General features: G+C 32.7%; 1 protein-coding gene across 4 annotated transcripts in view; it reads right to left on the bottom strand.

Annotated features, from left to right (window-relative positions):
• The window catches only part of LOC127728690 (coiled-coil domain-containing protein 13-like), a 93,757-nt gene that overhangs the window by 55,224 nt on the left and 19,900 nt on the right, over positions 1 to 18,633 (bottom strand). Inside the window, exons 1-5 of one of the 4 annotated variants that reach the window (XM_052236304.1) lie at positions 13,617 to 13,711; positions 7,020 to 7,211; positions 2,838 to 2,912; positions 2,047 to 2,143; positions 293 to 435 (exon numbers count right to left, since the gene is read on the bottom strand). In XM_052236304.1, the coding sequence (XP_052092264.1) occupies positions 293 to 435; positions 2,047 to 2,143; positions 2,838 to 2,912; positions 7,020 to 7,187 (483 nt within the window). In that variant the 5' untranslated portion in view covers positions 7,188 to 7,211; positions 13,617 to 13,711. Of the gene's footprint in view, positions 1 to 292; positions 436 to 2,046; positions 2,144 to 2,837; positions 2,913 to 7,019; positions 7,212 to 13,344; positions 13,531 to 13,595; positions 13,712 to 18,633 lie in introns of those variants that run through there. The other 3 variants (XM_052236303.1, XM_052236305.1, XM_052236306.1) reach the window with 3 other exon arrangements.

Raw genomic sequence — 18,633 nt, forward strand, 5'->3', positions numbered from 1 at the left:
TTTTACTTGTACTCTGGGCAACTAGTATTTCTTAAACAGATTACATGTTTAGGTTTCCATAGATTATTTTTACCCAACGGTGTCATTCTTTCATGACAAATTCAGGTTAAGAATCTAAATACATGGATTTATAGATAATGAAATAAGATGGTAACATAAAAGTCAATAAGGGTCTTGAGTTCATTAAACCACTCTGGTAATTGTTTTTTTTAATTGACAGAATCCTGTGTTAAAATGTTTTCTTGTAAAAGCTTTTACTTGGACAATGACATTACATAGTGACCTCACTAACCTGATTTTGTAATTCCATACATTTTTTACCATATTGTTTAACTTTAGTTTTCTCTGACTGAAGTTCAGCTGTAAGTTCTCTGACTTTTTTTGACAACTCTACAATCTTTGTTGCTGCAGCTTCATTAGTTACTTTACCACCAGCTGAAAAGGTACAAAAAATAAATTCTTTTAATATAAATTAAGTTTGAACATATATAAATAAAATGTACCTGCTCTAGATCTATCACTCTAAGAATTTTTCATGTTTTGCCTGTCTTCATTTTTTAAAGTTTGTTTTGACATCAGATACCTATCAATTCATTGAAAACAGATCTAGAAGTTACTTTATAATGCTAATGTAAAGTAGGTTTAGGATTTTTTTTCACATGCACTTAAGTTTCTTTCTTTTTCACCAAATTTGGCGAAAGCCATATCTGATGATGTCACAATTCAGGAAAAGAGGCAAATACAAGGTCATCTGTGACACAGATATTCAATAATGGTCAGCAAAATCATGATGGCATCTGTAAAATTTTGGTTCAATAGTTTCCTTATAAGTACTGTAGCAACCCTCTATCAAGAAACAAGCTCTGGAATATCATATCAACCGGAAGATATATAATCCATATGTAGGAGCTGCTGATATATGCAACATAGAAATGGAAATTTCAAAACAAGAAAAAATGAAATCATCTCTTTGAAAATTTAGTTCTCAAGTGATTCTCATTGTCAATTTTTAAATGTAAGTCAAGATATGAGGTAGACTTAAGTGTACCTGTTGTATCCTTTATTTCAACTTCCAGGGGTTAGATGCATTCAAAATACTGTAAATTCAGAAATTATTGTTAGGTTTTTATTATTGTGACTAGGTGAGTATGGCAATACTAACTTGCATTTGTCTGTATGCAGCTTTTTCTGAAATCGCAATAATTTATCCCGCATTTTTTCCATTCTTCAATAATCACAATAATAACACAATATTTTATGAATTTACAGTAGTCACCAAACTTTGAATTATTTAGATAAAGGACAAGTTTATTTTCAAATAAAAAAGCAATTTTGAAATTTTTCAAAGAAATTTATAAATACCTCACGCAATCTAGTAACTCAATATGATGTATTGTGGATTTTTGGGTTATGTTAGTATGTCAAATAATGTTGACTTACTACGCTTTTTTAAATATCAAGAATATTCAAGTTATCATAAGGTGGAAACTCAAAATTTGTCAATTTTCCACATAATAAAGGGGCATAACTCTAAAAAAAAAGTATGGCAAATGAAGATAAAAACTCACCTTTATTTAGTAGTTTCTACCAGTGTGTTTTATTTCAAATAATTTCCTTTTAGGGTATTTAAGTGAGCTTAAAATCTCAAATATTATAGATTAACATTACTTTGAAACTATATATGAAAAGTACAGGGATGGTTTGTGCATGAAATGAAAATGCAGGAATGATTATGGCTTGATAACAAAATTGTCTAAAAATTATGAAAATATATTTGAAAACGCTTCCACTCCTTTTGAGAAAAATTATTTGTCATCACTTTACATAATGTTCACCTTCTATAAACAAAATTCTGAAGCAGCAAAATAAGTATCAAATGCATCACAGAGAATCTGATATTCAGTGGAATTAATGACAATTACAAATTTGGTTTTATAGTTTACAGATTCACAAGAGTTAAACTTAATGCTGCTACACATTTCACTAGGATATAAAGGAAAACGTGAAATAATCTGAAAATGTCTAAAAAAAAAATGTTATTAATACCTGCTTCATCTTCCTCTCTTTTCTTCTTTAAGTTTCTAATTTCAAAATCTTTCTCACTCAGAAGTCTGTACAATCTTCCATTTTCATCTTTCACTTCCTAAAATTATTCATGCACAAAACTGTTCCCCAGGAATAATAAAATATACAAATATTGTGTATAGACATTTTATTTCAGATTTTTACAATGTCTATACACAATTTTACTTCAGATATTTGCAAAGTCTACATACTAAAACCTATCTGATTGTTATAAAAAGTATTAACTAGAAAGCCAAGTGTTATTAAACCTAATCTAAACGTTAAGATATAGTCCTATATAGGTCAGGCTGACTTTCTAGGAAGGACTTATTTTTTAATAAGTATTGCCAATTAATTCTGAATAAAAAATGCATTCTCAGCTAATGACATCCACCTAAGTTAAAATCATATAAAATGAACACATATCTTATTAAAGAACTGCATTTTGACAAAATAACAATAAAATAAATCATTAAATGTAGGTCATCTTGATCATATTATGATAGGGAACTGTCTGCATCTGATGGAAGTATTCCTATGAGAAGTTATTCAGGTTCAAGGTTCTTGGCTGGTATCTGTAGTTTTTCACAGAGCAACATGAATTCACTAGCAATTTGTTAGATTTACAAACAATTAATGAGTTTGGTACAGCCAATTAAAACTGTGATAGTAATAGAGCAATAAGACCCCAAAACTATGCTTGTTCTTTAATGTAACCTATCTTTTCAATATTTCTTTAGTATCTATTCTAGCAAATGAAAATATTTCTTTACCCTGATTTGATTATTTAAATGTTGTACCAGTTCCTCTGATATATAACCACTGCCTTTCGGTACAGGATCTGCTAACTGAAATATAGAAATGTAAAGTTTTGCTGCCACATATGAATAAAATCAGGGAGAAACCCTCTCCTAAGATACATACTGAACATTCTGAAAGAAAATAGTATGAAAACAAATTATTTTATTAGATGATGCTTCAATAATACACAAATGTCCCTAAAAAAAAACTAATTTTGGGCCTATACCATATTAATAGACTACATGACTGCTAAAAAACAGCTGTCAAGGTTATTACAAGCGGTCATGAAAACAAAAATTCATCAACATATTGTGTAGTCAAGTGGCACGTTCATAGTAAACATGTTGTTAGAGTAAAAATAGGGTATATTGGTATACATATGGTACAAATAAGTGATATATATTGAAAAATTGAGAATTTATGATAATGAAGGGGGAGGGACTATGGGGGGTTCAAAACAGGGTCCTGTCCTCAAGCACCTATGCCCCATTCTTGTCAATCTTTTTAGCATTCCTGTTTTAAACCAAAATAAATGGACACATTGTGTACATGGTACACAAATGATGCCCCCACTTGCATATCATATAAAGTTATAAAGGGACATAACTGAAGAACAGTAAAAGTGACACTACCCAAATTTGTACTTGATCTGAGTTTTGTGTATTGTGTATAAGTTTCATAACATTTGGTTGAGGCAACTTAAGTTAGAGAATGGAAACGAAAAATTCAGCAATTTTTCCCTTTGTAAAGGGCACAACTCCAGAACAGTAAAAGTAACGCCACCAAAATTCAAACTTGATCTGTGTTTTGTGGTAATAAGCATTGTGTATAAGTTTCATAACATTTGGTTGAGGCAAACTAAAGTTAGAGAACAGAAACGAAAAATTCAGCAATTTTTATATTTGTAAAGGGCATAACTCTAGAACGGTTAAAGTGATGCCACCAAAATTCAAACTTGATCTGTGTTTTGTGGTAACTAAAGCTAGAGAACAGAAACCAACTTTGGGACTTAAGGACAGACGGACAAGGGTAAAACATAAAAATTACAATTTTATCATATGATTTTAAACATGATGATATATTGCCAATGTAATGCCATTTTAAAGTTGTTGATTTAAATACCTATAGAATATTGTAAATAAAAAAGTACTTATTTTTACTTCATGCATTAAAGGGGCATTAGGTGTCACCTATTTGACTCAAATTCTCATATTTGATTTATAACATACTAAAACGTATATCAAAATTAAAATAAGTCTGAAATAAACAATTAACAATGCATAGACTCGATAAAATATATCAGCATTTCGTGTGTATTTTAGTCTAGACGCCATCTAATTAACCATCGAGACTGCCGACGGTCACATAAATCGTTATAAACATGAACATAAATATAAATAGATAGTGACCTCGTGCAATTGGACTTTTCTAGGTCTGTTTGATCATTTATGTGATAGGTTAAGAAATAAGTTAATCAACGTTTTACCTGTATAAGAATGATTTTTTGTGGATCGAATCAGTCAACGAAATGGTTCGCCTTTGTTTCAATTTCAGGTTGACATTCTTTGTCTTTTAATGGCTGAACACAACTAATACATGCGTACCCAATCTTTAGCTAATGGGTTAAATTGAAGGTCACATGAATATAGATTTAATGAGATCGAATTATTCACTTGCAAGTGAATAATTCATCAGCAATGTTTCTTAGCTTATTTTGACAAAGTTGAACTAAACTGGCTGCTAAAAGCGAATTATTATTTTCACTTTCTTAGCTTATTTTGACAAAGTTGAACTAAACTGGCTGCTAAAAGCGAATTATTATTTTCACTATTTCACTTTCATCAATGATTGAACAAAAGAAAATCATATTTTAATTTTTCTCTATCTTCAAGCTAATGCCCCTTTAACAAATATATAAAATATTTTGAGTAATAAAATAATTTAGCCATAAAGGAAAAACTCTGAGCTGCCCTGTGTTTAACAAGTCTATTGCGCTATTATACAAACTTCACAAATCATGACATCAAAAAAAAATTGTCTTTTGTCTTACTAAATTTGTAAGGGTTCTGCGGAAACCCGTGTCTCGCCTACTTTTGCTGTTAGTCGCAGGCTCAACAAAAATGAGGAAAAAATTATTAAAAATTTTTCTCTAGATATTATCTTTTGATTGTAAGAAGCTTCTATCCAAGTTTGGTAAAAATCTAGGATGGTTTATGAAGCTAATAAATGTTTTAAAAACTTTTACTGCAGACTGTATGTACAATGTAATGTTAACTGGCAGAAAAACTAAGTCCATTTATAAGTAATATACAGAAAAACAGGAAATAAATTTTTACCAAATTTCCTTCTGGATACTAGCTTTGATCATGAACAAGCTTCTGTCCAAGTTTGGTAGAAATCCAGGATAGTTTAAGAAAGTTATAAAAATTTTAAAAACTTTAACCACAAAGTGAATGTAATGTTAACTGGCAGAGAACTAAGTCCATTTATAAGTAAAATACGGATAAACAGGTTTTTTTTTTACAAAATTTACTTCTGTATACTATCTTATGATTATAAACAAGCTTCTGTCCAAGTTTGGTAGAAATCCAGGATAGTTTAAGAAAGTTATTAAAATATTAACAAGAGTGCACACGCTGAAATGTCTCGCCTTCTTTACTAACCATTGATTAAATGTTGATAGTCCTAAATACAAAGCTTTACTACAAGTAACACATAAACTTAACATGATCCAAGAAAATGAGGTCAAGGTCAGATAAACCAAACAAGAAATATATGTACACCTTACAATCATTCAATAAACCAAACATAGTTGACGTATTGCTTATTGTTTCTAAGAAACAGTCTTAAACAAGAAAACTTAACATTGACCAATGAACCATGAAAATGAGGTCAAGTTCAGATGAACCATGCCAGACAGACATGTACACCTTACAATCAATTTAGGCATTAAATATAGTTGACCTATTGCTTATAGTATCTAAGAAACAAACTTAACCATGAAAACTTAACATTGACCAATGAACCATGAAAATGAGGTCAAGGTCAGATGATACCTGCCAGACAGACATATACACCTTACAATCCTTCCATACATCAAATATAGTTGATCTATTGCTTATAGTTGAAGAAAAACAGACCAAAACACAAAAAACCTAACACTGAGAAATGAACCGTGAAAATGAGGTCAAGGTCAAATAAAACCTGTGAGACTGACATGTACATCATAAAATATTTCCATACACCATTTATAGTTGACCTATTGCATATAGTATTAGAAAAAAAGACCAAAACTCAAAAACTTAACTTTGACCACTGAACCATGAAAATGAGGTCAAGGTCAGATGACACCTACCAGTTGGACATGTACACCTTACAATCATTCCATATACCAAATATAGTAGACCTACTGCTTATAGTATCTGATATATGGACTTGACCACGAAAACTTAACCTTGTTCACTGATCCATGAAATGAGGTCGAGGTGAAATGAAAATTGTCTGACGGGCATGAGGACCTTGCAAGGTACGCACATACTAAATATAGTTATCCTATTACTCATAATAAGAAAGAAATTAACATTACAAAAAATGTTGACTTTTTTTTCAAGTAGTCACTGAACCATGAAAATGAGGTCAAGGACAATGGACATATGACAGACGGAAACTTTGTAACATAAGGCATCTATATACAAAGTATGAAGCATCCAGGTCTTCTAGCTTCTAAAATATAAAGCTTTTAAGAAGTTAGCTAACGCTGCCGCCAGATCACTATCCCTATGTCGAGCTTTCTGCGACAAAAGTCGCAGGCTCGACAAAAACTTTAACCACAGAGTGAATGTAATGTTAACTGGCAGAAAAACTAAGTCCATTTATACATGTAAGTAAAATACGGATAAACAGGTTTTTTTTTACAAAATTTACTTCAGGATTTTACTACTATCTTATGATCATAAACAAGCTTCTGTCCAAGTTTGGTAGAAATCCAGGATAGTTTAAGAAAGTTATTAAAATTTCAAAAACTTTAACCACAGAGTGAATATTTGTGGACGTCGCCTGGACGGAATGTAGGATCGCTATGTCTCGCTTTTGCGACAAAAGTCGCAGGCTCGACAAAAACAATAATAACTTTTACTGTCATAACTGTTGTTTACCTTGAGATTTAAATCATCATCAACTCCAAAGGCATTGGATGTATTAACTATTGATTTTTCTTTACTTTTTTCTTCTTTCTTCTGCTTCCTCCTTTGTAATTTCTTCTGTTGTTGTTCTTGAAGTAACTGAAATTGTTTCTTCAGTGTCTCACTTGTTTCTGCTTCCATTTTGTATTTGCTTTTATCCTAAAGCTGTAAATCAATTTAAGATAAACACAATATAAATCACTTTTTTTTAACTTGCAACAAATGAATATTCACAAAATTCAAAATGAAGATTTAGCAAATGCATTCATTATAATTGTAGGGCCTCAGTGGCAGAATGGTTGAAGTAGTTTATCCACTGTATTACTAGCCTGTCAACACTGAATTTGTGAGTTAAAACCCTGCATATGGCAGTTGTGTTTGACTCCAATACTTAATTGACTATGATTGCCAGTTTTCCTGCTGTACATGTAGATTGGTGTTTCTATCTGCCTTCCTCAACCAATAAAAACTTGACACCACTAAATAGCCAACAGAGCAGAAAATGGCTTTAAACACCAAAAAATCAATAAAAGAAAAACAAATTTTAACAATTCCAGACATAGGACTTATACATATATATATAGGCTGTGGTCGGGTTAAACATATTTGTGAGCACTTAGTTTAACCTTCCCTAACCTTTTTTCAATCTATCATAGCTTTTGAAAGATGTCCAAAAAATAGGTAAAAATCATCATTAAAGGGCAAGAACTCCTATAAGGAGTCAACCTACAATGTTTGCCATGTCGATATATATTCAGATCTAGTCTTGCTGATCACTTTTGCTATTCACAATTTTTTTTTTAATATACTAAAGTTTTGACAAAATATGCAAAAAATGGGTAAAATTCATCAATAAAGGGCAATAACCCCAAGAAGAGGTGAATGGATGATTTCTGCCAACTTAAAACATATAGATCTTGTCGTGTTTAAAATATTTGAGGTTTTCCAGTTAAAACATGTATTTACATAATACTATACATTGTATCTTTGGCCAAAAAAGCAAAAATAGGTAAAAATCATCTTTAGGCCAATAGTTAAAGGACATTTACTCCTGAAAGGATTGGATTTCTGTCATGTTGTCTTACTCGTAGATCTTGCCTGGTTGATTATTACATGTATTGCAATTTAAACTTTCTATGTGATAAACTATTCCAAGATAATTTGCCATTTGTTAATAACTTTGAATATTAATTGTTTTTAGGTATAAATTATAATGTTTTTATTTAACCTATACTTTAAAACAAGAGTGCACACGCTGAAATGTCTAGCCTTCTTTACTAATCATTGATATTATGTTGATAGTCCTAAATATAAAGCTTTATTACAACTGTCACATAAACTTAACATTAACCAAGTAAACTAAACATTGACCAATGAACCATGAAAATGAGGTCAAGGTCAGATAAACCATGCTAGGCAGGCATGTACAGCTAACAATTCTTCCATACAACAAATATAGTTGACCTATTGCTTATAGTTTTAAGAAAAACAGACCAAAACACAAAAACTTAACACTGATGTACAATGAACCTTGAAAATGAGGTCAAAGTCAAATAAAACCTGTGTGACTGACATATAAATCATAAAATATTTCCATACACCAACTATAGTTGAACTATTGCATATAGTATTAGAAAAAAAGACCAAAACTCAAAAACTTAACTTTGACCACTGAACCATGAAAATGAGGTCAAGGTCAGATGACACCTGCCAACTAGACATGTACACCTTACAATCATTCCATACACCAAATATAGTAGACCTATTGCATACAGTATAAGAAAAACAGACCAAAACACAAAAACTTAACTATAACCACTGAACCATGAAAATGAGGTCAAGGTCAGATGACACCTGCCAGTTGGACATGTACACCTAAGTCCTTCCATACACCGAATATACTTGACCTATTGCTTATAGTATCTGAGATATGGACTTGACCACGAAAACTTAACCTTGTTCACTGATCCATGAAATGAGGTCGAGGTCAAGTGAAAACTGTCTGACGGGCATGAGGACCTTGCAAGGTACACACATACCAAATATAGTTATCCTATTACTTATAATAAGAGAGAATTTAACATTACAAAAAATCTTAACTTTTTTTTTAAATAGTCACTGAACCATGAAAATGAGGTCAAGGACATTGGACATGTGACTGACGGAAACTTCGTAACATGAGGCATCCATATACAAAGTATGAAGCATCCAGATCTTCCACCTTCTTAAATATAAAGCTTTTAAGAAATTAGCTAATGCCGCCGCTAGATCACTATCCTTATGTCGAGCTTTCTGCGACAAAAGTCGCAGGCTCGACAACGAGGGAAAAAACACTACCTGAAGATAGGTGCGGCTTTTTTTTTACATTAAAAATGATGTCATGTACAAAATTCCTTACATTAAATGTTTATATATATAAAATTGCTGTAAACAGGATATCTTAAAGTATTCTAATGGTTTGCTGACTTCGTCCCCTTTCACAGGTCAAACCTGCCTCATATTAGAAATTTATATATAAATACAATTTAAACAAGATATTGAAGTATGAATAAGTTTGACCATAGAATTCAAGGTCTGTTCAGGTCTTTTTATTTTCCTGTTCAGGTCAGAGTTTTGGTAAAAAAAAAAATATATCGTCAACACCTTCTTCTCCAAATAACACCTGTATAAAACATAAGGATAACTACTTCACAATGTAATTCATAGAAGATTTCATATAACCAGACCATTAACTGTGTAGTAAATGGTATTTGCATGGTTAAAGTCCAAAATATTTGCCTCGACAGACCTAAATAATTTCACAAAACTTTCAAATCGAGGACACCCAGTGGGCACTCGACGTTGAAACAAAGTTGAAATTTGGTCGTGATGTTGATCAACCTAAATTCAACGTTGATCCAACGTCAAGGTATTCAACGTTGACTTTACAACGTTGATTCAACGTTGAATTAACGTCGTTAAAATCAACACTGAAACAACAACATTGATTCAACGTTGGGTTAACGTCAGTCATTCGCGACAGAAAAATCTAATTGTCAAAATTGAGGGGAACAGATATTTTTGATGAGCATATCGGACAAAGGGCAATTCAGTAGTATTATAAACGATTGGATAATCAGTGGCTGATCCAGAACTTTTTATAAGACTTATGACTGGCATAAGAGGGGGCCTGCTCCAGTCATGCTTCAGTGATTCCCTAAATGATCAACCCAATTTTCCCACAAAAAAGGGGGGCTTACCCTCTATGCATGGTGTCTAGATAGAAGTTTTGCGCAAGAACATGGGGTCAGGAGACATCCCCAATAACACATCTGCTTTTTCCATTTAATTTTTTTCTTTGTTTATTTATTAAGTATCTTTTAAAAATTAATGCAAAGATATTATTATGTAATTTGTGTTTAATGACTCTCTATTTTTTGGGGATCTCAAAACCTGTTCATGCTATTTTAATTATGTATATCTGTATGAATATTATATATTCTTAATTTATATTTTTAATTCAAATCATTTTTTTAGTTGCCATCTCTCATTAACATTAATGAAAGAAAATTTTCGGTTTATTATTTTAATTCTTTTTACTGATTAATATTTAACATATATAAAAGATCATAAAATTTTATCGAATGATGTGCAATGTATTCAGTATATAAAATTTGAGAATTTTTTTAACTTTCGCGGTATTTCAAGTTGAGATCCTAAAATTTTCTTTCGGATGCGCACACAAGCACGCGCACCTCCATTCGACATCCGTTTTGAAAATTTTGAAAATCGTCGCACAAGACCGAGAAACAAATAGTGAACAACTACGTATTTTAAAGAATATAAAGACAAGAGAAGACTTATCTATATAAACCTCGTGAAATTTAGCGTAAGTACATGTTTTACAGTTAGATTAACGAAGAATCATAAGATGTACAAACACATTCAAATGATCAAATAATTTATATGTTTACGTTCACAGAAATTATGATAAGGTCTAATCTTACTGAATCTGATTAATTTTTGTCTCAAAACAGTGTAATAATTCGTTTGTATGCATCCTCCAATTAGCGGGCTTATATGAAAATATCTAGGCATGTACAGAATCAGTAATATCAGAAAAGAGGGAGGGGGGTCATCGAATACTAGTCAATTCGTTCCAAGTCCGATTCTTTCCAGGCAAATTCATTTCCAGATTTGGTCAATTTGTTCCAACTATGTTTGTCCCAATTCTAATTTTGTTGAGCACATTCTAAGGACATATTCAAAACGTTATTTTTCATAAGTTTGACTGATTAATAAATTTACTGTTTTGTTGATTTGTAATACATTTTGTACATGCAAAGGTATCGTATAGGTGTCATCAGACACATATATACTTGTAACTACATTGTATACATTATAATACTACTTGATAGGGTGTGTCTGACATAGAAATGGTCTGCTCTAAAAACACTGTTTTGGTCTTGTTGATATTTTTGTAAAATATCAGTTGTCTTTTGTCATTTTTATATGTATCAACATTATGGTTATTGTCACAGAACGCAGATCAAGTGTGAATTCATGCTTAACTTGTTATTGATGCAAGCTGGGACAATTGTTTCAAATGGACATGTGTGTACGTTTTTAAATATTTTTTATTTTTGTTATTGGCAGAATTTGATAACATTTCCGGCTTTAGTCATGTTAGTACACAACTTTTATGTAATTCAAATTTATGTTCTTTCTCTTCCATACTTTCAGATGCTGTTCTAGCCTGCCACAAAGAGGCAACAGAATCCAAAATATCTGAGTAGTACTCAAGGCATTTGAAGTGTGCTCCAGAGAGAGCAGGAGGAGTCGCAAGGCCAAAAGAATAGATCTTTAAAACAAAATAAATTTTTCATTTTAAAAACTTCTTTTTTTTAAACATTATAGAGTTTACTGTTAGTTGCCAGCAAAAAAAAGGCAGTGATATTAAGAAATACATTATTTGGTGTTCTGCATCTTTTTGTTCGGGTTTACTCAATTGTATCGGGTGTATATATAATGATTGAATGAGTACACAGCTTGGAGATGTTATGGTTTGTTCCAAAAGACTTTAAGATAAATGTTAAAACCACTTATCTGGTATACCCACAAAAAAGTTAAAAATCAGATTGACAAGACATCCATAAAAATGCTATGTATTCACATTAAACAAAGGAGGCTTTTTGTGTTTCTGTGCCAAACTTGCAGCATTTACATGATTTTGGAGTAAGTTGGAAAACTTGATCAACCAGAATCAAAACAATGTGCTGGAATTAGGTGATACATGTGTTCCTTTGCTTTAAATATGAGAATGAATAATGTGCTAGAAAAGAATGCTTTGTTAATATTGAGGTACATGTACTTGGAATTCTTACTGTCTTTACTGCTTGGTTTTGATTGTTATAGTCCACTATTCTCTTTTTGAGTTGTCCCTAGTTGAGATTAGAACTTTTGATGGTATACTAATGTGAAAAAATGGCTTCTGTTATTTCATAATTTAGATATCTTATCATGCTTATTATTGTATTTGAACAAGTGTCAATCAAAATTAATTTAGACCTGAGAACCATCACATTTCCTTACTTCAACCAACCTACATTTGACCTGATTTCAACCTAGCTCGACCAGAATTTAACCTAACTAGACTGATTTCAGACTAACTCGACCAGAATTTAACCTAACTCAACCTGATTTCAACCTTACTTGACCTGATTTCAACCCCAATCGACCTGATTTCAACCTAACTCGACCTGATTTCAACCTCACTTGACCTGATTTCAACATGTTATCAACGTCAATACAACGTTGAATGTGCAATGTTGATTTAACGTCAGAATTTCAACATCATTTCAACTTTCAAATCTAACCCAATTTTCAACATTGTAACAACGTTGAAATCTGAAACAACGTTGATGTGCCGGCTGGGCATGTATAAAATTTAGAAAACCTATGTCAGTATATACATTTCGTTGTTTATAATAAGGTCTGAAAGCTCAACAGTGGGATAAAAACAAAGCAAAATTTTCATGAGGTGCTGATTCGCCTTGATACCAAACTGTGTCTTCCACGGGGTGTCTAAATGTCTTTCACAGGTGTCGAAATGTCTTTCAAAGGTGTCGAAATGTCTTTTACAGGTGTGGAAATGTCTTTTACAGGTGTGGAAATGTCTTCCAATATCCTGAATTGTCCTAGTGCCGAAGACTCTAGAATATACATGACTGTATAGAGTCTCTAATTTGATTGAATACTAGGCTAAATTATCCCTTTTTTGATTCCGAGTCATGAGCGATTTTCTGATTTGGCTGCCTACCTGCTTAGTATGTATGATATGGTGCTGTATGTCCAAAAACCGCCATTTCGAGTTGAGGTAGTTGGTTTAAATTTTCCCGAATAGACTTGATAAGGGGTTCTGACTTCTGTCTTCTGAGGCAGTCAAATCAGAAATTCATGAATGTTAAATTTCGGAATATTTAAATTAAGGACATTGGTGAAGAAGTATTCCAAAGCCAATTACAGCAGGACTATTAAAATGACGTATTGTTTGGTGAGAAATTTTCTTACTTAAAGGGAAACAAAATATACTTTTTCTTTGTAGCATCATTAGCAACAAAAATTTCATTCCGGTCAGAATCATTAGGTTAAAACAGATTTCATTGGGCAGGTGCTTTCAGCATTGTTACATTCATTTTAATTGGTTGAAGTAAAAACTAACATAACAAATGTATGACGGAAAAGACAAAGTTCCGGGGCAACGTTGGCTCTCCATTATTCCCCTAAGTACCCTAACCCGACCACTACGATCACCAGATACCGCGCAAGACCCTCATGTGTAGTCAAGTCGTTAAAACCCCCCCTCGTCGTCCTCCTCTGGAGGACAATGACCGTAGGGGGCGCTGTTATTCGAGTTAGAAGTACATAGTTTCTAGCCTATCTTCTTCTTCTTTATGTAGATCCTTCCAGCGTTGGAGCACACACAGCTAGCTGTGTTCCTTTAACGGATTAGTTTTTAAAATATTAACATATTCACAATTTATTCCAAATTTAAAATGTTGTAAAGAAATCCTCCACCATAACGTTGCACATGCACAAAATTTATTTACAGAAATGTATATATTATATACACGGCGTGATAACCCATACGTTGTCCAGGATGCAGGTTCGATGATAAAAGCAATGTCTAGCTTAAGATAAAATCAATGAACTATTTTGGCTGTTGAATTTACTGGATAGAGTTTATGTTTTAAAAGTCATCATTCATATGAAAGCCTAGTAGAGCAAGCCTAAAAAAACTATGCATTCCGAATATGTTACGGATGGATATTTTCTAGATAATGTTAATAAGCAATGATATACTTTTTGAGTTATAAAAGTTAGTTCTACATTGTACTCAGATTTAAACAGACTGGCTATACACACATTCAGGCTTATATATATGTTGTATATTAGAAGCTGGCCGGAACAATATGTTCCTGATTAGAAGTAAGCAAGCAGATATTAATGCTGCGGATAGTTAAGCATATAGATCACACTAAAGTTTTTAACGGCAACTATTTTGCTATTTATAATATATATCACATAGACACATGGTGGTAAATATTGTCATTGGTGTCTTTTGGGGAGCTGTGAGACCCAGGGAAATGTTATATCTCGCCGGATAATCTCTTTTGGTGAATTTCATAGCAGTATATTTCGGACATATTTTCAATCTTTCCAAGTATTTCTGGGTTGTTCTGTATAATGTCCAGATTTGCAAAGTTCTGACAGTCTACTATAAGTGTACATATTGCATCACGATTACTGAAGTGAGTTGCCCATTTTGTTTCAGATATAATACTCAATATAAAGTTTTTAATTGGAGTATATAATGCCATCCTGATGTTCATATACAATGGACAAGGTGTTAACACATGACATAGGTCTTCTGTTTCAGTTCTACAGTAAGATAGGTTCCCGTTAACATGCGGCTTTTTGTAATTGCTTTTCTGATGTCACGGAGACTGATGAGGAAACTGTAGCCCAAACAGGGTGTGTGACACCTATTCCTAAGTTCTAAATTGCTAAATTTTGTAGAGTTGATTTTTCTTCACATTCTAGGCGTAGTTTGTTAGTCCAATGTTCGTTTATTGCTGATTTTGTCAGTTTTTTTCCATTCTATTTTTTGTATACTTCTTATCGAATAATAAAAGAAAGAAAGGTAGGTTGTACATCTCTAAAATTTCTGCTGTTTTGGTAAAGAAGCTTGTTGATCTTCCGGACATATATTGACGCATAGCTAGTGACCTATTATTACCTATTAACTCGAATAATTCTGCGCCCTCCAGCGGCCTTTTGCATATCGAGTTCTAGACTGATAAATATGTATCAAATCTGATCGATCCAGCCAGGGGTCAGCACTCGTCAGGCTAATCGAACTGTTTATGCATTCAGGCGTTAATGTAGCTATAGAATATAAATTCACGGGTAAACGTTCTGGTAAAAAAAAAAAGTAAAAATAGAAATAAGTTGAAACAAATTGATGTTACCATTGCCCTCCTTAAATAGCAAACAACGAGCACATCAGGCTATAGGAGCTTGATGTGAGGAATTGGTTCAAAATGTTGCTATAACAAATTCCTGGAGTACTGAACCAACTTCAATTTATTTTTCTACTAGCTGTATACTTCTCTGGAACATGCTAACTATACGTATAAATATGCAGGTAGATTAGAGAAGTTTAGGGGGAAAATTCCAAAGGAATCGATTGATATGCGACAAAGATTAACTCTTTTAAAAATTAAGGTTTATGGCCCCTTCTATGGCATGTCAATTAATGTATTTATTAACTATCGATAGCACATGGGTTTGTTGTTATATTGGAAACATGTGTTCATGTTTACAATAATATTTAAAGTATTTTAGCATAACAATAAGTCACCTTATCAAAGTTAAGAGTTTAAAGTTTCTTTGTATGATAGCACGGACTGGTCATTCGCGGTAAAAGTTTACATTGAAAATACATTTTCATAGTTTGACCATTCAAAGCTCAGTCTTGGTGCAGTAAAGTTTCCCCCTACTCTCCCCCTTGTGAACATGTTTTGTATTAATTTATAATTATTGTAAACGCATTACGTTTTTTTTCTGCAGATCTTATAAGAACATTATGTAAATATTGTTTTGTGATATGAAAGATTCTATTTCATTATTTTTCATTGTAGATATGTTTGTAAGACATGTATGCTGCAGCGGTCTTAGTGTGCTGGCAAAGTGATTGAGGATAGACAGTTGTATTATTAGAAAATAAAATTTTGCCGCACTCGTCTAGGCGAGCTGTTTCCCATTGATATGTGTTTGAGTTTTGTTCATAAATACTTTATTTGCGTTTGAGGCCACGAATAAGAAAATAACGAACTTTTCAAACTGCAATAGTGTCAAAACAGCAAAGATAATGAATAAGAGAGATGGACCATTTTGTACATATGTCAAGGGGAAACTTCGTGTAAAGCATTATTATTTATAGTTTAATTGCATTTAGTAGAAAAAGAGAATTTGGTGAAAATAAAACCAAGATTTTTGTAGAAAATCCACAGGCTTTAATACAGAGATTTTTGTTATAAAATTTAAACATAGATTACTCACTTGTTTTTCTATGATCAGCTAGCGTTTATTGTTTACAAAAAGTTCTAAACAACCTTTAAATTCCAAAACACCTCGTGCTGGGTCACTAAAGTCGAGCGCACCCTAAAAGGTGTACCTGAATTGGTCCATATTTATATTTGTTTTAACCTGGGGCGTGTTTTATTGGTCTCTTCTGCACATCTCCAGAATGTCTTCTGGTGAAGAGTCCAAAAAAATGAATCTGGACCTCTTCTGGAGATATTCTACGGAAGATCAATAAAACAAAAATTCAATTTGCCGTCGAATATAGCAGATTTTTGTTATGTAGGATGACATATTAAATGAAGTTTACGATGATTTTATAGAAAATTAAGATACGTCCGGTAGACATGACTGTAAAAGTGTGCTCTGTTCGTGACATTTTTCTTTGTTCTTTCCTCTAACTCAATTTTTCTAGACAAATCAGGCGTAAACCCCCACTATTTGATTTTTAAGAATAATCTTAAACTGCACAAAAATTCGTCAATGTTTGTCTCGAATATGATCAAAAAGGACATCTTGTCTATCCAATTTTTTAAAAGTTACCAAACTGGATTATTTTTGTATAAAGCAAAGATATCGGAAAGTTCTCAAAATCATTTTTCTCTGGTGGTCCTTCTGGTTCTAACTATTTTTTCTATTGCATAATTTCGATGATTAAAACCTTCGGACCACCACTTTTCAAAAATTGTCATTGTATATGGATCTATATGCAAGTATACAATGTATACCAGACATTTCTCAGACTGTTTTTTCTTCTTTTTTTTTTTGATAAATCCGTTGGTTGTGTACTGATTGATACTTCAGTCTGGGAGAACAAGATTTATTTCAGTACTATAGTGGTAATTAGCGTTGAACAAACTTCCAGTAATTGCAAATACTCTTATTTCGGTGCTTTGTGTCTATTGTCTTAATGTAAGTTTTTTTAGTGTGTCTCGTACTGATCTTTTGAGTTAATCTAATTGCAATTGATTTGTGCAGGTTGTTCTTATATCGTACTGTTACACCACTGTCCCAGCTTCGGGGAGGGTTGAGCGCTCACAAACATGTTATTGTACTGTTGCACCACTGTCCCAGGTTAAGGGGCTGGTTGGGCCGGATCCCGCTAACATTTTTAACCCCGCCACATTCTGTATGTATGTGTCTGTCCCAAGTCAAGAGCCTGTAATTCAGTGGTTGTCGTTTGTTGCTGTGTTACATATTTGTTTTTCGTTCATTTTTTTGTACATTAATTAGACCGTTAGTTTTCTCGTTTGAATTGTTTTACATTTGTGATTTCGGAGCCTTTTATAGCTGACTATGCGGTATGGGCTTTGCTTAGTGTTGAAGGCCGTACGGTGACCTATAGCTGTTAATTGCCTTGTCATTTGGTTTCTTGTGGAGGGTTGTCTCATTGGCAATCTTCGTTTTTATATCAACCCTGCCATATTCTTTGTGTGCCTGTCCCAAGTCAGGAGCCTGTAGTTTAGTTGTTGTCGTTGGTTCATGTCCCGACTCATATTTGATATTTTGTAAATTATTTTGTTATGTATAATTAGGCCGTAAGTTTTTTCGTTTGAATTGTTTCTCACACTTTTCACGTCGGGCCTTTTGACAGTATCGGGTTTTGTCATTGTTGAAGGCCTTAATTACGGTTGCCTATAATTGCTTACATCCACTTCATATTTGAACTCCGGTGGATAGTTGCCTCATTAGAATTCATACATTTCTACGTTTTTATTTATTTACCTGACTTTTAAACCCGTGTTTCCTGAACCGAGTCCTGAACATGCATGACATATTTGTCACTGGGCGTTAAAAATTAGCAACAAACAATCAATCAATTTAAACTTGTGTTAAATAAGAAGAAAAACCATTTGATATTCATTCATTTATTGGGGTGGGGGCAGGAGGATTTCATATATGAATATGGTTGGCTGGTAAGAGCTGAAAAATAGGCATAATTAGCGACAGATTAAAAAAGTTA

This window comes from Mytilus californianus, unplaced genomic scaffold (genome assembly GCF_021869535.1).
Source record: "Mytilus californianus isolate M0D057914Y unplaced genomic scaffold, xbMytCali1.0.p SCAF_2, whole genome shotgun sequence".
NCBI classification, from domain to species: domain Eukaryota; kingdom Metazoa; phylum Mollusca; class Bivalvia; order Mytilida; family Mytilidae; genus Mytilus; species Mytilus californianus.